Below are 22,040 nucleotides of genomic sequence, written 5' to 3' on the forward strand. Positions count from 1 at the left end.
TGTCTGCCTGCATGCCACCATGGTTCCCTCCTGCCATGATGATAATGGACTGAACTTCTAAACCCCAATTAAATGTTTTCCTTTATGAAAGCTGCTGTAGACATAGTGTCTGAAACAAATATGAAGGTGATTTCTAACTAGTCATAATTATAAAATCGTCATGGCAATAAACTTGTTATATTTGCAATCTACTGGGTTGCAGAATTACTAATTGCCCAGGCTGGCTTGAATTTTAATCCTCATGCCTCACTTCCTGAGAAGCTAGGACTACAGGCTATGCTACTAGGCTAGGATCTCTTTTTCCTCCTTCCAAAGACAAAGCCTTTCTGGTTAAGAGCAGTCATACATATTCATGATCTAGAAAGTTAATTTTTCTTTAATTCTCATGAAAATTAATAACTTTTAATCTTTATAGAAATGATCACTATCCCCATGTTCTAAGAAATGGAAGTTACCTTACTGCTCTGTTAATCTAAAAAGGTTTTTCCTTTTTTTTTTTTTTTTTGAAACAGGGTCTCACTAAATAACACTGGCTGGCCTGACGTCTGCTATGAAATTAGGCTAGCCTTGAATTCACAGAGAGATGTGCCTGCCTCTGCTTCCAAGTCCTGGGATTAAAAGTATAAACCACTACACTCAGTAGCTTTTTACTTTTGAGAGAACTTTGGCAAGAGATCAAAGACAACCTTACTTTACTGATTTACTTGTGGCAATATCTCTGTTGTAAATGCTCTTTATTATGGTGAGATTAAAATGGTAGATGTTCTCTCAGAAAGCTCAACAGAGTAATTCAGATGTATTTCAATTGCTCAAGAGCATAAGGTGTTGAGGAAAAGAAGAGATACGAATGTAAAAAGAAAGGCAAGAAAACAAGACCAAGGCCACTTACAGCTCAAAAGCAACACATAGCCAAATGACAAATACAAGCCTAACTGAGCAACTGCACTCAGGTTGTCCACCACAATAACAATGTAGATAATCCCAGAAAGTTCAATTAGGAAAATATAACTGTGCGCAAGGAAAGAAAAATATCAGATATTTCCTCATAAATGATGAACTGAAGATAAGGTATGATTTCCTGCTGAAATAAACAAAGACATCAAGTAAGAAAACCTAAATGACAAGATGATTTAACAATATACTTCTATTAGTTTTAAAATATCTAAAATAACCAGGTAGAACCATCTCTTCAAAGACAGGACTTCCGGCAGCATTTGAAGCATATCTGCCAAAGTTGTTAATGACAAATCAGAACATTTCTTTCCATACCTTCAGAGGGTCTCTGCAACGTGGCTTTCCGATAAAAGAGCATGTAGGCACTTTCTTTACCCTGGAACTGCTGTGTGATATCTTTCTCTTTGATTGGCTGGACTTTGGAATCATTGATATCAAACCAGTGTGGGCAACTGGTGTTATCATTTAAGCCTGGGGGTTCTGAAGCAACTGTATGTAGAATCTGTTCACGGTTCTGTAGATCAGATGGGGCCTGGGTAAAATGGCTCCTCAGGAGACTAACTGTATTTTCATCTGTGCTAAGCAGAAATATCTGAGGATGGAGCTGTAAGAACTATATAGAACAAACAAAAACAAACATTAGGTTTCTTAAAAAAATTTTTAATAAAAGTTTTTAAACAAGACAAACTCCGTGTTTGTGTGTGTGTGTGTGTGTGTGTGTGTGTGTGTGTGTGTGTGTGTGTAGATGTTTTTAACTTTACCTTTCTATTTTTTCTAGCCTTGTGAGACAAGAAAACTTGTCTGGCTATGACAAAATCGGAACACTCTTTTAAATATGCTAACAGTTCTGTCAAGGGAGAAAGGTGACAGACCACAATGTGGAAAGCATTTGAATAATATGTCACTATTGCTATTTTAAGATTTGCTATTTGTTATTTGCTATTTTAAGCAAATAACCACTTGCTATTTCAGTGTTTAAATGAAAAAATTGGGAAGAACAAACATTTCTGAACTATTTAGTAGCCATTTAATTCACATTTGCCAATTCTTGGGATTGTTTTCCTATGTTCTCAGAGTTCTCAGAAAACTCTTGCCCACAGCTGTATTTTGAAGTCTTTTCAATTAAAAAAAAAAAAAAAAAACTTTCACAAAACAAAAGACCACCAAAGCGGGAAAAAAAAAAAAAAAAAACTAATGAAAAAAATGTTTGCCAACTACATAACAGACAGGATTAATACTGAGCACGTAGAAAGAATACTGAAAATTAGACACCAAAATACCAAATACTTAATCAATAAATGGTCTAATGATATGAACAAAAGTTCTCCCAAAAAACCCCACAAATAACAAATAAAAGCTTTAAAAAGTAATCAACATCCTTAGTCATCAGGAAAATGCAAACAAAAACCACTTTGACTCCATCTTACCCTAGTCAGAATGGCTGTCATTAAGAAAGCAAACACTGGAGGGGATCTTAGAGAAAAGGTGTGACCGTGTGCAGCCACTATGGCAATCAGTATGGGTCAAAAACCAAAACCAGAAGTACTACATGATTTACCTGTGCCAACTCTGAGGGTGTACTGGGAGGACTCTACTACCATAGTGATTTGCAGATCCATGTTTATTGTTACACTATTTGAGGTAGCATAGCTACTTGTCAAAGATGAACAAAAAATATGGCACATGTGTATAATAAAAATTTACTTAGCCAGAAGGAAAAATGAAATCATGACATCTGTGGGAAAATGAATATAATTGAAAACCATTATATTAAGTAAAATACACTAGTCTTAGGAAGACAGTTAACATATGCCTCCTCTCATATGTGGAATCTTGATTTAAACATATATTTATAGATATCCATGTATTAATATAGGCATGTATTATATGTGATCATGAGCAAAGAGCAAAAGATCTTAAAATCAATGGGAAACATATAGTAAAAAATATATGCAGAAGAAATGAAGTTGGGACTAACAGGTCATTATAATTCAAAATAAATTCTATTTGTATGCTAATCTACAATTTTTAAAAATAAAAAAAGGCAATTTACAAAAAGTTTAATAGTATTTTTTATGATGGCTTACTATATATCTAGAAGAAGTAATCACATGACCAAGTCCCCTTATATTTTAACCATACTAATTTTTTCTACTATGGAAGCTAATCTGGAAGCTCAGGTAGTCTAAGCATGGGAAGGCTCAAGTCACAACAACCTCAAGGACTACTCAAGTTCTTGCAAAGGGATGAGAGAACAAGATAACTTGGCCCCATTGTCTCTTTCTCCCTCCAGCTTCCTTCTCTCTCAGCTCCACCCCCCTCCTATATGGCACTGGCCCTCCTCTCCATTTGCTAAATCAAATCTCTTGAAGTAGAAACAATTAAAAAATAAGAGCAGGAATAAAATAGAAATCAGATAAACAGTAGGGAGAACATCAATAACATCAGAAGCTATGTTAGCTTCTTTGAAATGTCTTTGACAGTATCCTCCATAGGAAGGGAAGAAGCAAGGAAATACACCTTATTAATGAGAAATAAAAAAGAAGTTAAAACTTCAAGTTCTAAAGACACTAAAAAAATAATATGGGGGCATTTTGAACGTGTTTATGTCAGAAAATTAAAGTCTATAAATTCTCCAAAACAATCCCACTACAAACCAAATTCAAGTTGTGGAAAAATGAGTGTTCTGGTATCTGATTACTCATTAAGCACTCAGCAGAGCAGGTAAATGCTTTGTTCTCTGTGAAGTTGCCTCATTTCTGAGTCTGATTTAAACCTAGAGAGCCATGTGACTGGCTTGACTATTCATTGAGCTTTAGAGTGACTCCTGTGGTAATTGAAGGCCTCCTTTCCTGCTTATTTCTTTGTAAATAACATAAATCCACCGGATGTGAGCTGTAGCATACCAGCAGAATTCTAACCACTAACGAAGAATACTGATCATTTTAATCTGTCTTAAAGCTCCTTCTACATAGGAACATGTGTTTCTGGGATTGGGATATGGTTTCCTGGGATGAGGGATTTTTGTGTTGATGCTAGCACTACCTTTCGCAGTGGTCCATGCTGTTTCCTGTACTTCTTGTTCCAAGATATTCCTGTTTTTTTCAAGAGTTTCTGGCCCAGCTGATCAACAGGAATTTGACTGGCCTCCTCCTTATGAAAGAAATACAGCCAGTTAACATCTGACGAGAAAAAATTACACCACAAATTCAGAGGGATCAATAGGAGGGAACCTGCTCATCTTCCCTAGAGTGTAAACTTCTAATGGGATCAATCAGAGCTATATGTTTTTAAAGTAATCCTGACCACAGGCTTATAAGGCCTTGATTTGAAAATCCACTTGCCATGGGATTCAAAGAGCATCATCCAGAGGGAGTCCTAAGGCCTGCCCCATTTTTGACATTATTTATGATTTGGAATAATAAACAAGGACAATGTGGCCGACACAGGCTTTATGTTGAACCTTTACCCCCAATGTTTCAGAACAGGACTGTGATTGGAGACAAGAACTTCAAGGCCACAGGTTAAAATTCTCTCCTGTTGTGTGTTTTGACAGACTCTGATGTCACCCAGGCTAGCTATGTAACTGAGAACGATTCTCAACTTCTGATCCTCTTGCACCCATTTCCCAAGTGCTGGGGTTATATGGCACTTCATATATTACCTTATGTGGTACTGGGGATTGAGCCTGGAACCTTGTATATGCTAGATGAGCACTTTACCAACAAGGTCACATTTCCCTGTCCTTATATTTTTTTTCCTTGCAAGTGGTTCCAATATCAAGACAAATGGACTTTTCTTTGAAACAAATTCTCATTCTCTAGCTAGGATGGCTTAAAATTCAAGGTGTTTCTTCTGCTTCAGCCTTTCAATATGAGAGATTACAGGGAAGAGCCACCACACCTAGTGATTAAGTCAAAATGAATGAGTGTGTGGTGCCAGGCACCTTTAATCCCAGCACCGGGGAGGCAAAGGTAGACATATCTCTGTGAGCTCATGGCCAGTCTGGTTTTCAAAGCAAGTTCCAGGCCAGCCAGGTCTACACAGTGAGATCCTGACTGAAAAAAATAAAATGACAAATTTCCATTTTAGAGATAGCCTTAAAGCAATCGTATCTGATACTCTCATATAAATATACCTCATATACATGTCTCTACAGAACTTACATGCCCACAAATATGTAAAAAGACTCACTCTACCTGCAATAGGATTGTTTTTAGAACCACTAATGGATCATCAGCTTCTTCTTCATGCCGAGGAGCTTTCAAGTTCACATCTGTACCACTTATCTCCCCCTAAGAAGAAAAACAGTTAAATGTTTCTTTCACAGATGCCAATTTAAAGGAATTAACCAAATAAAAATGTTTAAGCCACTGGAGAAAGCAAGGTATAAATATTACCTATACAAGCTGGAAACTCAGACAGACCTGGCTTTGAGTGTCAGGCTTCATCAAATAAATCTATACAATTTACTTAATCTCTCTGGTTTTATATGCAGACCAGGATTATGAGACAAAGAAAGAATGGCCTCCATAGGCTTATATATTTAAATACTTAGTCAGCAGGGAGGGTGATATTTGAGAAGAACTAGTAGGTTCTTGTCTGAGCAGGTGGAGTAGATGGAGCTTTGTTGAATCAGGTGTGGCCTTGCCAGAGGAAGTGTATCAGTGGGAGTGGGGTTTGAGGGTTTTAAAAAGCTCACACCAGGACGAGTGGCCTTCTTTCTCTGTGGAGCAGAATCTAGTTTTCAACTACTTCTCCAGAACAATGTCTGCTTGCATGGCTTCCTGCTCTCTGCCATAATAATGGAATAAACCTATGAGCTGTGCACAAGCCCCTAATAAATACTTTCTTTTTAAGTTGCCTTGGTTGTGTCTCTTCACAACAGTAGAACAGTGACTAAGACACAGCACAATACACATAGAGGGTTCTGACACTGTCCAGCTAAAAAACACGGTGTCTCATAAAATTTGCATTCATTATCATTCATCTCAAAATATTTTTTAGTCTTTGCTGGTATGTTTACACATCTTGTTTTGGCCTAAGGAAATCCTACCAAAATTTTGTAAGCTCAGTTTAAACACAGACTTCAATATTCTTATTCACAAAGCCCAGAGGTCCTGAGTTCAATTCCCAGCAACCACATGGTGGCTCACAAGCATCTGTAATGGAATCTGATGCCCTCTTCTGGTCTGTCTGAAGACAGCTACAGTGTACTTATATATAATAAATCATCTTTTAAAAAAAAAGCTTGTTCTCTCAAGTCACACTAACAACGAAGATTCTGACACTGCTACAGAAAAGTAAGTTGCTGCTGAAGAGATGAGCACCATTTCAGAGATGCTCTAGGACTCACAGCCCCAGAGGAAACCAAAATGAAGCTTCACACGAATATTCCATGACTTTACAGGCTGCCATCTGAGAAAAAACTACAGGAGGCAGTGAGGAAAGCCAAGACAGGCTCCCTCAGCTGAAGCTAGACTGTTTCAGGGGCAATGTAACTTTTAAGAGCAGACGGAGGCCTGTGTTACTGAAAAAGGCTGTAACAGACAAAGTAATGTGGATGGCTGATGGGCAGAGAATATCCTTGTGCTGAGTAGGCAAAAACAAAGCATCTCCCAGCAAAGGAGCCAGATGCTCTCAGTTTTATTCCAGATTGTTCACTAGAGTGAGGTCACCAGTGTGTAAGAGTCTATGCCACATGTACAAATATGACAAAGGTTAGCATCTGGAGACTCGAGGTAGAGGGCACATGGAGCTGAGCTGTACATGGAAAAGAACCTTCAGGACTATCCGTGTTCTCTAAAGGAGGGGTGCAGACTGAAGGCAGAATGGACAGCAGACGTCTGTAACAGGAATAGAAATGCAAGTGAATTTCAAAGTTACGTCTACACAAATTTGTACGCTTACTTGACATTGCCAGTTGCCGAGATGATCAACATCTTTAATGTACACATGGTAATGCCCTCCATAGCAGCCGCCTTTGTGGATAATGACCGAGAAGAGGTCATACATATATTCCATGTCACCCTGCTCACTCTAAAAGAAGGAAAATAAACATTGATACAGATTAATAAGATGAGATATATAATCAAAGGGGAAAAATGATCCCAGAAACTAGTAAGAAACGTCCTTGTAATATTCACACTTCACAGTAAGACCCCTTTGCTGCTGAGACACCTGTTATTTAAAATGCTATTACTGTATTTAAGAATAAAGATACATTTAAATAAATGGGCTTCAATTAATTTTTTCTTTTCATTTCTTTGAGGATGGCTTCAAATTCCTGGAGGTCCTTCTACCTTAGCTTCTTGAGTTTTAAGATTACAGGTATGAACCACTATACACAGCTGAATTTTAAGGCTTAGTCTACCATACCACACTGAGCACATGCATCTGAAGATGTTATTTTTACTGGCTTTAACTAAGATAATGTGTCTGTGCTAGAGACTGTTAGCAGAGAAAGCCATCTTTGCATGATGCCCATTATGCTGTTTAGGACATATGCTCTTTTCCTGCCAAAACTGTCTGATATCCCAAGAAAGCTGCTGTGTGTCTCAAAGTCATTATAGTTCTCTGAAACGAATATGAACTCAGCAATTGTGAATACCACCTGGTGTTGTTCAGAGGTGGTTAGTTTAGTGGAATTAATGGGGTTCTTTTTTTTTTTCTAATTTATGATCAACCTCTTCTATAATTAATATAGTGTGCAATTACAACATTTCAACAGGGAAGAACCAGGGCATAGACACAATCTGAACCTAGCAAAACCAACTCAAACTGTAAATAATTCAGTGTCCAATGTTAGGGATTCACTGACAATCTGGAGTCTCCCAAAGGACTTGGGTCACTTCCCCCATTCTACCTTCTTCAGTCCACACAGACTGTCTTCTCAGCTTAGACCAGCCCTGCTCCATGGCTGCTGCTGTCCTTGATGATCTCCCCATGGTACTGGCATCTCCAAAATGCTGGGGTCTCCTGTTGCAAAGGCTGCACTCTCTCCAATCGCCTCTCCTGGGCTCTCCCCATGGTACCACATGTCAACTTCCCATGACCTTTTCAGTGCTGGGCCTTCAACTGCTACTGCAGCTTCAGCGGCTGCACCTTCACCTTTACTGACCTCTCAGAGTGCTAACCCTCAGCTGTTCTCCATGACCCTTTCCTGCTTTCAAAACAAGTATTATCTGTGAGATGCCTACACATTACTAAGTTCAGCTGCCAGCTCAAGGTACAACTTTGGAACACAGCTTCTGTGTGTTCACCATAACGAAACACTTTTCAGATTTCACCTCAATGATGCTGGTCTCTTGTTAATCACACTGACTCTTCAGCCCCAGCTGACCAGAACCACGGACTCTTAATTTATAATAGCAAGCAGCCATGATAGAGTATTTAATCTTCCCTCTGAATTTCACAGGCCAGGTCTCCATCTGCACTGATCTCAGCATTATCTTCCAAGCTCCAGCAGAACAGTTCACAGAGACCTCAACACTTTTATAGCCCCAAATTCCAAAGTTCTTCCATAATCCTCCCTCAAAACAACATGGTCAGGTCTGTTACAGCAATTCCCTATAGTTGCTGGCACCAATTTATATATTAGGGTTACTATTACTATGAGAAACACTATAACCAAAAGCAACTTGTGGAGGAAAAGGCTTACACATCTGGGGTCATAGTCTACTGAGGAAAGCCAAGGCAGAACTTGAACCTGGAGGGAACCAGGAGGCAAAAGCCTATGCAGAGGCCATGGAGGAGTGACTCTTACTGGTTTGTTCCTCATGGCTTACTCAGCCTGCTTTCCTATAGAACCCAGAACTACCAGCCCATGGGTGGTACCACCTGTGGGTCTTCCTTCATCAATCACCAATTAAGAAAATGTTTTACCGAAGTCAATCTTACGGGGGCATTTTTTCAAATATGGTTGCTTCCTCTAAGATACCATCAGCTTGTGTTAAGGTGACATAAAAACTATCCAGGACACTTACTATTGAGATATTTCCACCACCACTTTTTTATCACTTCTTTATTCACTACAACAAAAAACTGCACTCAACCTAGATGTCTATCAAAAGATAAGTGGATAACAGAAATGGATGGACTTAGAATATATAATATTAAGCAAGATCATATAATCTTAGCAAGAAAAAAAACGATATGGTAGTTCTCATATGTGCCAAGTCAATAATATGCACATGTGGGTAGAGTGTGACAGGTGGAAAAGTGAAGGAAGTCTTTGTATAAGAGGATAAGGATAAGGAAGAACTTCATATTAGATTTTATACTTTCACCACCAAATATATTTTTCTGAACGATTCCACCACTAAATGGACTATCAGACATGGTACTACAGGCCTTAATCTTAGCACCTGTGAGGCAGACAGAAGATGAATTCAAGGCCATAAGACATCTGTTTCAAGGAAGAAACAATAAAAAAGAAGAAGAAATTCAAAAGGAGTATAAAAACCAATTTGGACCACTCTCTTTGCCTAGAAGACATAAACTTTTGGCTTGCCAGTGGAGTAGGGATGCATACAGATTATACAATTTAACTCAAAATGTTAATAGGGCCTATGTTGAGAAATCCTATAACAAACCGAATATTCTAATCTTGGGAGGGAAAGAGAAAAAATTAAAAAAATAAAAGTTCAAACCTGTTCACAGAAAGGCTTGAGATTGATCCGGAGGGGGAATGTATAACGGCTAGTATCCTTGTAACGTTCACATTTCACAAAATCAAAATTAAATCTTAGTAATGAAATAGTAAGAAAAGGAGGCAGCTTACGAAGTTTGGCAGACTGTAAAAAGAAAAATTGACAAAGTTGCATGAAAGAATACATAATGCTATGTAAGGTAGTAAAAATGACATGTCACAATCATAAATCACAAGAACACATTCTGAATTCAATAGAAAACCACTTGCTTTATAGAACTAAGAATAGTACTGTGTGGTTATGCTTACAACAAGACATTTACAAGCCAGTTTTATGCTTTTCAGGTTGTTATCCTAAATAACTATTCGATGGGTGTGTCCTAACTGGGCGATCCCTCTCTGTTCTTGCTCATTTCCTGCCTAGCCCTAGGCCTTTTACCTTGCTCCTTGGACCTGCATTTCACTTAGCAAGCTCTGGAAGAGTAGGCATTATCCTAACCACTGAGCTACCTCTTCAGTCCCTATATGTTGTTTCTTAAGTTCAAAAGCAGGTATCTTGTTGCTGTATTAACTCCTTGATTTAAAACAAAATGCTGATTACGTTTCTTTTTAAGAATCATTAGCTGTCCCCAATGCTTTTGCACTGGTGGCTTTCAGGAAGAAAAATGTTCTCCTGCAGAAAACAATCCATAATTATATGTGTTTAACATGACTTAAATATATTTAAAGTTATAATTTCAGATATTCTATGGGATAAAAGTGAAAGAAGGCTAGGAATGGTGGTGTGCACTTATAACCCAGGATAAAAGGAATGAGGAATGAGTTTGAAGATAACCTGTGCTATAGAGTTCCTGGCCAACCTGGGCTACATGGCAAGTCTGTCTCATACAACAAAAGAAAATAAAGTATACATTATAACACAGAGGATTTCCAAACTCATTCCACAGATGCACCTAAAATAATAAGAGAAACTCAACTCTAATAAGGCTAAGAAACAAGTGTCGCACAGGTCACAGGTAGAGAAGGAGCTAAGAAGGTGGCCAGAGAGGTGTAGCAAATGGCACATCAAAGCCAGAATGGGAAATGCATTAGCAACACACACACACACACACACACACACACACACCATCTTTAATAATAATTTTATATTAATATTTAAAGAATCCCTGACACTTAGCAAATCTGCTAACAATGACTTTTGTTGGAAATTAACCATGTAAAATAAATTAAAACCAATTTCATATAGACATCACATGTTGCGGTCTCACTCTAGTGAAGCTGTTCTAGTGTGAAGCTGCACGCACAGACTCTGTCCCACGATCGGAAAGCAGCACTCTCCATTCGCTTCCCTTCCCAGGCAGCTCACACCGCCTGCCCTGCCGCTTCTGTCCCGGGTGGTCCACAACCACCCCAGTGTGTTGTTTGCACTTAGTGTGTTATTGCCTGGCCTTGCACACACACATATCCCACTCCATGGTGAGCTTTGTATATCCTGCTACTACATGAACTCAATTAAATAGTCACATCAAAGAAGATACCAAAATACTCTAATCCAATTGGTATACTGTAATTTGTTCACCTTGATAAGTCAAATCATCTTGTTCAATTCTATCCCTTAAAAAATATTTATAACAACCTTATCCATATAAGAGATGCGCCAAGAGAACCATCCACATCTGCTTCCAAGTTGCCTCCTCCTGAATCTCCCTCTTTCCTCCTCTGCTGCTTTCCCAAACCTTGTTCCTACCCACTCTCTACTGTTCAATCATGTATCTCCTTAACGTCAACCTACAATCACATACAGCTGTGAAAAGATGTTGAAAAAGAAATATAGTCGGTTGCTACAGGAGAGAAAGGAGGGAAAAATAACTCAACAGGTTTTTCCACAATCTGTCTTCTTAAGAAAGCACTCACAGGTCAGAGTCCTGGTAATAAGTAGGTAAATAATAAGTAGATAAACTCAGGTAGCAAAGCACAGAACCCTTTCCTTGGCTGAAGAGCACACTAGTGTGTAGCCAGTTTCCAGCAGTGCTGAGGTGTTCCTGTCTCAAAGCAAGGCAGCATCATAAAGGAGCTTAGAGATGGTATGTATGTGAGTGTGTGTGTGTATGTGTGTAAGTGTGTGTGTGAGTGTATGTGTATGTGTGAGTGTGTGTGTGTGAGTGTGTGTTTGAGTGTGTGTTTGAGTGTGTGTGTGAGTGTGTGTACAGTGTTTAGAGAGCAGTGCACTCACTTAGGTGGTAGCCCTCTCTATTTTCTTGTTGTCTGCCTCCCCAGAACAGAGGGCAACTGTGTTCAAAAGAGTAAGTGTACACAGGGGTGTAATGAAAACAACCGAACCTGACCCGAGTTCATGCAGCTCACTAAGTTTCCTTCTGCCTCAGCTCAGACTGAGAAGAGACGAGCCTCTCTAAGCCTGTCTTCCTTGCCTTGACATTCACAGGGAGGGAAGAAGCTCCTGAGCCCACACCTAGAATAAGCATCCCGGATGCTTTCTAACAGGAATACTTAAGAAACCCTAAGGGTCAAACATATTCTTCCATGAAAAGCCATTGTTAGGTTAATAAAGTTCAATTTTTTTTTTGCTATAAAAATTAAAATATAGGTAATGACACAAACATTTTCTCAATCCTTAGTGTTTAAAGCAAGAAAGTGTGTCCTCCTGACATTGCACGGTGGCTTCTGCAGGCACAGCTTTCTGTCTCCAAGCACCAAGGAATGGAAGACATGGTTACCTTTGCTGCTTTAACTAGCCGGTCACAGGTTCCACAGTGGTACAAGTTGTCACAGTCAAAAATCTCCTCCTCCACATACATGTTCCAGAGCGAATCTTCTAAACCAGACACGTTCTTGACTGCCACTGTCAAATCCAGGAAGTCTTCCTGAAATACAGAAGAATATTATATTAAGATAACAAATGATTTCACAGAGGTTTACAACGGAAATATATATTGGGAATGGTCATATATGTTTTTTTCTAAAATTTTGCATATAAGAATATATATATGCCATGATTACATATTGTAAATTCTTATCACTAAATTATTCATCTTCTTAAATCAAACAATAATTTGGTTTAAAGTACATTAGGAAAACAGTTTAAAAGAGAAAGGTTTATGAGTTTAGATGTAGATGCAATAAAACCTCATGTTTCCTCAGGAAATACACTGCAAAAATATACATGCCTGAGTTTAAGTATCACACATACGGACACATAAAGACACATACAGACACACACATACACACACACACACACACACACACAGTTTATTAACATTGCTTTAATCTTTAAAATGATAATAGCAACCCCAAGGCAGAATTGAATTCCTAATGTAAACGTCCTCATTTTCTTTTGGTAAAGTTGGTTTAAGATATGCTGAAAAAATGACAAGAAAAAAATGTTTTGATGCAGATTAAAAGATATTTCTGTAAAAATTAAAAAGTGACATTTTATAAAAAGTCTCTTAAATCTGCTGAAACTATATTTGAATGTTATTTCTAGTAATAAATGCTATTACAATTTGGCAAGTTTACATCTTATTTATAATTCTGCCATGCATGTAATAGTATTCTTTTAAGAGACTATGGCAACTAAAAAATAGCTGAGCACTAGTTTAATTCATGGCAAATTCTTGTGGAAGAGCTAATATTTATGATAGCAGTATGCACATGGGAAGTTCCTGTTTATCATGTTTATGTGGGTTTTGTATGTCACGCTTTACCCCTGCTTTGTTAATCACCGCATTAGAGCTCAGTCAACCAAGGACACACAGAAAATGTTAGTGATCTTCAAACTAGGCTGACTGAGACAGCTTCTGTTAATGCAGGTAAGAAGTCCAGATGTACCATTTACTCCCAACTCTTCTTTTAAAAAGAAAAAGGAAGGCTAGAGTTATAGCTCACAGTAACACCTTTTCCCAGCATCTGTAAATGTGGGATCAAACTCAAGGACCCAAACAAACAGACAAACAAACAAGCAAAAAGACAAATGAAAAAGGACATAGATATATTTATTAATATATTTGCATCTGTTAAAATAACAGCAAATACATCTGGAAAATGGCATAAAATTTTCCATTTGATTAATCAGATACAGAAACTCTGTATAATCCTTGCCATAACAAAAGGAGATTTTTGCTTAATATTAAGAAATGACATCATTTGCTAAGCAGAATTTGAACACAAGAGATGACAACATGGACACAAACAAATTCCCAATCAAACTGAATGGGCAATCTGTATCATCACAAAGAAATGAAAACCACCATTCAAATAGAACTACCAGCTTTACACAACAGTTTATATACCATAAATATAAGCATGCATGCAAAGACACTTCCTGATGGATACAAACAAACTAAACCTAATATTTAACTGGAGATTTGTTATTCTTTGTTTTTTCCTTTATTACTTCCATAATTAAATTTCTATATTTGTATACATGTGGTATGTGTGTGTGGGTCACGTATGTGCCAGTGCCTGCAGAGGCCAGCAGAGCTGGAGCTACAGGCAGCTGTGAACAGCCCTATATGGGTTCTGGGAAATGAACACCAGTCTTTTGAAGAGCAGCAGCAAGTGGTCTGAACCATTGAGTCATCTCTTGAGCTCCTTAGTGGGCTTTCTTCACACTGGCTTTTTTCATGAGATATTTACATGTAAACATCTCCCCAAACATTTGCTTAGAAATAATCATCAGAGCACTGAGTAAAAACTGTCTCAAGAACCTGCAGGCTGTTGAGATGACTAAGTAGGCAAAGGCCCTACTGCCAATGCAGACAACCTCAGTCCAGTTTCCAGGACTCATGGGCTGGAAGTAGACCACAGCAGACACCACGGTGTGAATTATAATTGACAATAACTTGTTACCAGAGGAACTTCTATCTGCTTACCTGTCTCTCACTAATGTTCTTACACTCTTTGCAAACAATCTGGTTCACAATGATGCCATGGTATAGACGGTGAATGAGGTCATGGCCAGAGGTCCCAACTAAAGAAGTTTCCAAAGCACTGAAGAGAATTCGGTTGAGTTCCTGCACATCATGTTGTCTCATTTCCTGTAAAACAGGAAATAGATTTTAGTTTTTGAGACAAGTCGTCAGGTAGCCAAGGCTGGCCCTGTACTTACAATCTTCCCATTGAGTCTGAGTGCATCCATTATAGGCATGATGCCCAGCAAAAAAAGCAGACTTAAAATATAACTTTTGCTTCAAAGGTTTTAAGAATGAATTTTAATGGTTTCAAGAACACTATCAATTAATAGAAACACATAAAGAAAAGCTTTGAAAAGATAATGGATGACTAATCAGGTTAAAACATCACCTCCTATATTTATTTATACACAAAATAAAGATACAATGAGGCAGTGCTTAGTGTGCACACACAATTCAACCCACTCGTGACTCTGAAGTGCACTCTGTATCATGAGAGAACACCACTTGCCCATGTCACAGTGAGGAGAACAGGACAGGCTCAGAACAGTATGTAAGCCAGCTGTGATGGATAAGAGTAATGTCGTGTTGCTGAGAATTCAAACTGACTCCTGCTTTAGTCCATTCTAAGTCACCGGCCATGTATGAACTAGTCTTTCAAAACCATCTGTACCTCCAAGGTGTGCTCTATCCCTCGGAGGCAGAAAAGGGCTATGAAAGGGAGAACCAGGAGCCAAGTCCTCTAAAACTTAAACAGAACAGCAAGTGCTACTAAGCCCATCCCACAGACGTTAACAGCAAATCTGGGGTGCAGAAAGAGAGGCAGCCAAAGAAAACAATATCAAAAGAAGTTGATGTGACATGTGTCAGGTAAAGAGTGTAAAAGCTGATGCCATGTATGACACTAATAGTCTTCTTCTTGCTTTTTAAATATAAAATACCAAGGGAAGTAAATCTGTCCTATACTACTGGTTTGAAAGGGAGGAAAACTCTAAGAGCTATCCCTGAACAACTATTTATTTGGCAAAGGAACCTCAAAGACCTTCTACTATCCAGGTCCAGTCTTTACTTTAAAAAAGAAAGAAAGAAAGAAAGAAAGAAAGAAAGAAAGAAAGAAAGAAAGAAAAGTGTTTCATGCCTTTTAAGAATTATGAAGCCAGCAACTTAGTGGAAGCTCAGATACAAAGAGCCTCCACTGAGATGTGACATATCCACGAAGCAGAGGCTCACTGGGCAGTAAGAAGGAATGACCCTTGGCATTATCTTAAGTGTAACATGCTGGTTAGAAAGGATCACGCAGTGTCTAACTATTCCAATGAAATGTGCAGAACAGGCAGATCACTAAGAGGGAAGTAGGTTACAGACTAACCAAGAGCTTGAGGAGGAGGGTGGGGGAGTGATGGCAAATACATGGGGGTTCTACTCGGAGCAGTGAAAACCATCTAAAATGGACTGTTGTGACGGTTGCCTAATTCTGTGAAAACACTAAAAGCCACTGAACTGCCAGTTTTGACAGAGTGAAGTTTATGGCATGCAAACGCCAAAGAAGTGGCTATGATTTAAAGGCAAGGATAAGGGAATATAGCCCTAGCACTAGTCCTATATCCAGAATCTAACATGCCTGTTGATATGCTATCACCTGCTACAAAGCCCAATCCCTGATTAAGGCGTGTTCCTGTTAGAAGGCCACAGGTGAGAGCTTTGCAGAGATAGACCACAAATGAACTGATGTACAGACAAGACCCTTATCTGCTACCACAGATGTTTGCTTGTACATGGTAGACTGCCTTTTAGGAAAACATACTGAACAGCGTGAGTCATGTCTATAGCAGATACAGGGTTCAGAGTGGAAAAATGAAAAGTCAGGGTCAAGGAGAAATGAAAAGATCTGGGAAAGTGCTGATCTGATGGCAGATCATTCTCATAAGTCAGACAAGAAGCACATAACAAAAGTGGGCAGCCCTAAAAATCCACTAGTTTATTGCCTAAGACAAAAAACTTGATGGGCAGTTTGACACCTAAACAGTAAATAACGTGGATGTTAGATCAACCAAATGACACAAAAATTGTTCAATATAAATTTCAAAACTCAGCTCCTGTATTTCCCCTTTATATTAATGACATTCTTCCCAGTCCCAAGTCACAGCTAGTTGTAACAGCCCCTGTTCAATAACCATCTGCATGTTCACCTGTGAAGACACTCCAATGTGCGGAGGCCTGAGACAAAATTAAAGGCCATTAGACAAAATGTGAAGCTGGTGGACTTTTCCCTCCCTGCTGGCACCTTCCTACCTCATCGCTGGTCCAGCCAAAGCTGTCAGTGAGGTCTGTGGTGGCTGCAGCCTCCTGGTCCAAGAGCAGAAGCTGAGCGAAAAGGCGCTGCAACTGCAGAGGTATGACCCGAGCCTGGGGAAAGAGGTGTGTGTTTCCAGACCAGCGCTCACCAGTGCACTGAGGATTTCAAAAGCTCCAAACTTGTTTTCTGGCTCACTCAACAGAAAGGGCACAAACTTTCTCATTAGAGAGGGAGAACTAAGTAAGATTCAGTCCTTTGGAAATTTTATTCAATCCAAAAGGTTTTAGTGGTCTGGAGAGTTTTCTCCCTTGATGTAGTTCAGATCAATATTAAAAATCCAAACAGGACCCAACAAACCACACAAATGATCCCAGACATACAATTCCATACTTTGTTTTTTCCTCTAAAATATCTCCATACACACACATTCCAGGTTAATGTAGCATGTTTCAGGCACTCAGATCTCAGCAGCTAGCCTACACCGTCTCCCTTTCTGCTAGCTTGAGGCCAGTGTGCAGGCCAATCTTAATGATTCAGAGGGACATTAGCATTCAGGAACACCCATGACAATTCTATATTCCCATGACTTCAAAAATACATAAAAATAATAAAAGCACTGATCTGCAACAGACTGGAAAGAATCTGGCATCTTGCCTCACGGCTGTTTTTGAAGCATGTGTCTGTATCACAGCCCAGCAGTGTTCCACAGACCTGAGCCTAAGTACGACGAGAGGCCTCTGGATGAGACTCCAGCAGGAAGAGCATGCTTACAGCTATGCTGTAGACATTTTCACCACAGCAATGTACAAAACAATGTCCTATATTTCCCCTCAATGTATTTCTATAACACTAAATTGAAAAAATGTTGGGCTCTAGGGTTTCCCCCACATATTCAGTGCATAGCAGGTTAGTATACTAAATGAATGTTCTGGTCAGCTAGCATGGATAGTTGGAAGTCTCTCCTTTGCTTTGAAAATAAGCACAGCAAAGTGAAGCATATTTATAATAGCAGCATGGTAGTTGGAAAAGCTATTCTTTTGTGGAGAAAATTTCATTGCTAATTAAGTGTGAGGCAAGTCACTGAATGAACATGATAGTTTGTAATAAATAAATGTTTTCTATGAATATTTAATTCTTTCCTTAAAAAGCAGTGGATGATGTGCTTGCCACATAAGAATGAGCACTGGAGTTCACATCCCTAGCACACACTTAAATGCTGGGTAGGGTGTGGTAGCCTGCCTTAATCTCAGCTCTCAGGAGGTAGTCAGGATCACATGGACAATTGGGTGAGGGAGAGAGCTGAAACAGTACAGAGAGAGATCCTACCTCAATGAATAAGGTGGATCGTGATGGAGGACATGGACCGCTGGTCTCCTACATGCACATATAACACACTTGTATGCTCACATGCATACACATATACACTCCTCCCCCCACCCCATGGCAAACATGCATAAGCACAGGCATGCATACAACACACACACACATGCAAAAACCCCAAACAAGTCCCAAATATTCTAAGAGACCCAATAAAGTATACATTTAGTACCTTTGCATCAGGCTTATCCTTATCCTCTAAAGAACCAAGCTCTTCTGGACCAAGAGAAAATAAAGCTTCTAAAGAAAAAAGCAGAGTTAGATATGACCCCCTTAAGCAATAACAGCAAGACTTAGAAATGACTACGGCAATATTTGTCTCCTTTATCTACACATTTTGAATTCCTTTAAGATTTTGTCCACCAGATCTAAGAACATCAAGGGACACTTCCGTATGACAGACCCACAGAGCATAAGAACATAAGTAGGCAGAACACTATGGGACATCCTTTAGCCCTACATTCCTGAGGCAGAGGCAGGAGAATCTCCAGTTTAAGGCCAACTTGGTCTCTATAAGAAGACTTTGCCTCAAAAAATCCAAAGACTAAGCATGGAGTCCATACCTAACATGTGCTAAGACCAGGCCTGCACTCCCTCAAACAAAACCCCTATAAGCATTAAAAAAAAAAAAAAAAAAAAAAAAAAGAGATTGGTTTTATTGTCTTTGGCAATGGGACTCAAAAGCTATGAGGAATCTCAGAAAGTAGAAAAATGTCACATGTGTATATGTTCACATGTGAGGCTGCTAAGCAACCATTCAAGTCATGGACCAGGCTAGACATCTTTTACCTTTAGATCCTCACCCCGCTCCCACACACACATCTTTTTTGGTTCACACACCAAAAAAGGTGTGTAAATGTCTTTAAGACATAGCAATGACCTTACTTGAAAATGAAGCTGTCAGCCCCTGCACTTGCCTCCAGTGTTTTTGAAACATTCTGCTGGGATAAGTGACGAATGGGTGAATATATCTCTTTACTGAAAAACACTGATGCCTACTCTAAAGAATGTTGTTGCTCACTACATGCTGGGACTGAGCAAAAGTAAACTAAAAGCCTACAGGTTAAGGAACAAAACCACTCATGGGCTTTCCAGACTAACGTCCCATTGTTCCTCACTGCAATGTACTGGAAATATAATGGAACTCAATTCAGCCTTACTTTAAAACACTACTCCCCACAAAAGACATAGACACAAAAAAGTTCCTGGTTTCCTCCTTCAGGACTGTTACTCCTTACACTTTCCAAATTATACCTCCTCCTCAACAGCAGGACCATGCGGAACCATCCAGAGTGCACAGTTCATAGTAGTGCCAAACGACATGCTTGAAGAGACAAGAGAGCTTATTGTTCTTGCTCTCTCCTCTTACTCTTGCCCTTACCTTCTTCCCCTCTCCACGAACTCACGGCTGGCCCTACTCTACACACAGTGTCTGTCTCTCAGTATCCCTCTCTCTGCCTTTATCTGTCTCTACTCCCTCAACTCCTCTCCCCATGCCCTAAAAAACTCTCTTCTATACTAGAGGTGGGGGGAGTAGGGAAGGAGGGAGAGGAAGAGGGAAGGAAAGGAAAGGGAAGGAGGGAGAGCATTTTATCTATGCCTATGCCTCTCTCTCAAGCTCCTGGTATTCTGTAAACTTTGAATCTAATCTCCTGACTATGAGACTACAGGTGTGTACCATATAACTGATATTCAGGGGTTTTTTTAATTTTGTTTTCAGAAAGGGTCGGTCTCCCGTGGCCTTGAATTTATGACCCTTCTCTTGCGTCCACCTCCCACCAGCTCTCAACTTCTTAAGGCTAATTTTTTATTTTAAGTTGCCTTTTAACTTCAACCATATTAAAACCTGGAAGGTCTTTATTCGTCTTTGTTACTGCTTAGTAATGCTGAGAATTCCAAAGAGTAAAACTGCTATCAGGAGGCAACTTTATGTAGAGGATGAAATCAATGTCACAAGATACCACTCTGAAATGTGCCAGCTCACAACAGAATGGCACACTAGAAGTGTACAATAGTCAATATGTCCTAAATCTCTGCAAAAATAAGTCTAAACTCAGAGAAACAGAACATTCCAGAGACATGATAAATTGTGTGGTACTGAGACCTTGGCATTCAAGTACAAGACAAACCAGATTGTCCTCAGAATAGAGACACGAGCTACATATTCACGAACACTGGGTCCCACAAATTAGGATCATGCCCAGGCCAAACAAGGCTCATGCTGGAATCAAAGGACACAGAGATGTCTATGAAGGAAGCTTGAGTGTTGAGATGGGAATGGGACAAATATGTTGAGAAACAGGGGCAAGAAATAAAGGCTCTGGTGAAGACTGGCTGGCTTCCAGCATGTGGTTTCTGGAGAAATAGTCTATCACCCCAGTAACCACCCCCAGCCACCATCTAATATAACTAATCTCAGTAGGTTTCTGTTTCTTTTACAAAGTCCCCAACTTCAATTCTTTGACATTTATAATCTCCAGGCTTTAGAATGATGAAGGATGTATCTGTACACTATTTTTCATTCTTACCAAGGTCTGGGGCAGACAATGCTGATTAATTAGGTTAACATCCCTGTTGTGGATTTATCAATCTTCATCCTTCTGAGAAAACTTATTCCCAAAAAGCCTCAGCCAGGTCAGGTTCTGAGGCCAAACAAGTTCAAGTCAGATCAGCTCAGAATAGCAGTTCTCTGAATTTCAGAAATGCAACTATGTACCTACAGATGTGTATAAATAATATGACAACGTTTCCTACTGCAGAAGTCAAGTTGCCTGTGTAACCCCGACTTAAGTGACTGTCACTTTGGAGAGAGCTTCTAGAATTCTCTTTATGTAGTATTTTAAACGATGGGGATTAGCAATACCTTGCCTTATCTTTGTTGCTGTTGTTATGAAACTCTGTATTATTATACAGAATAGATTACTTTTTTAATGGCAAGCTTCACCGTTCTCTTCAGAGAACTGCTAATGCACATTCTCCTTTGCAGCAATGAACACATAGTGTGGAATACACCTTTAAGGTTTGTTTCCTTTCATGATTTTTGCATAATTACATATTAAACCCATGGTACATAGATTACTATTTAAACAAGAGTCACATAGCATACCTCTGAATTCGGGTGTGAAATGAAGAGTCTGAAGAAGGGAACTGAGATAACAGGTTCCACCCTGATTTCTGATTCCACTTAAATTGGTGAATTCTCTAGGGGCAGGTGGCTCCAAACCTTTAGTCTTTAATTTCTTCCCTCTTCCATACTGACTACTTGACACATTGGAATAATCCTCTTCAAATAGGTTGCCAAACATTGTGGACCTAAATGCTATCCTTTAAAGAAAACAACATATTACATAATTTTTTTTGAAATGAACCTCCACCCCCAAATTTTTCTTATCATTTGAGTGTAGTTGTTTTGTTAAATTGTTCTTCAGAAAATACAGTAGTTTTTTGGAGATAGCAAAACCTGACTTGTCTTTCATACCTACAAGGAATCCAGATTAAGCTGTGTGATCCTGTACAAGTTATTTAGCTAACATTCATGTGGGCTGTGCAGGTTTTATAGGGTAATTTAACCAGTCACATGACAAAAGAAAGGTTACTGAGTATAAAGGGCTTGTCCCACAAGATAACTATTTTTGAAGATAAATGAGGGGAGAGGGGGTGGGGAGGAAGAAGGAGGGAGGGAGGGAGGGAGGGAAAGGGGGAGAGATAGAGAGTGGGGGAGAGAGGGGGTAAAGATAGAAAAAGAATGGGGGAGAGAGGGAGAGAGAGAGGGGGGAGGGAGGAGTGTTGGGGAGTGAGTTGACAGCAGCCTTCAGCAATTATGAAATCTCAGCTT

At 39.3% G+C, this 22,040-nt stretch overlaps 1 protein-coding gene across 2 annotated transcripts in view; it reads right to left on the reverse strand.

The window, feature by feature from the left end:
• USP40 (ubiquitin specific peptidase 40) overlaps positions 1-22,040 on the reverse strand; it is a gene marked incomplete at its 3' end in the record, with an annotated part of 61,685 nt that overhangs the window by 38,972 nt on the left and 673 nt on the right. For both annotated transcript variants that reach the window (XR_013975425.1, XM_080932699.1), the window contains exons 3-12: positions 21,312-21,529; positions 18,378-18,445; positions 16,825-16,938; positions 14,494-14,658; positions 12,340-12,486; positions 9,606-9,749; positions 6,865-6,993; positions 5,154-5,249; positions 4,000-4,107; positions 1,270-1,567 (exon numbers count right to left, since the gene is read on the reverse strand). Coding sequence is in view for 1 of the 2 variants with exons in the window: in XM_080932699.1 (XP_080788825.1) it covers positions 1,270-1,567; positions 4,000-4,107; positions 5,154-5,249; positions 6,865-6,993; positions 9,606-9,749; positions 12,340-12,486; positions 14,494-14,658; positions 16,825-16,938; positions 18,378-18,445; positions 21,312-21,510 (1,468 nt within the window). The remainder of the gene's footprint in view (positions 1-1,269; positions 1,568-3,999; positions 4,108-5,153; positions 5,250-6,864; positions 6,994-9,605; positions 9,750-12,339; positions 12,487-14,493; positions 14,659-16,824; positions 16,939-18,377; positions 18,446-21,311; positions 21,530-22,040) is intronic.

This window comes from Micromys minutus (assembly GCF_963924665.1).
Source record: "Micromys minutus genome assembly, chromosome: 19".
Taxonomy (NCBI): domain Eukaryota; kingdom Metazoa; phylum Chordata; class Mammalia; order Rodentia; family Muridae; genus Micromys; species Micromys minutus.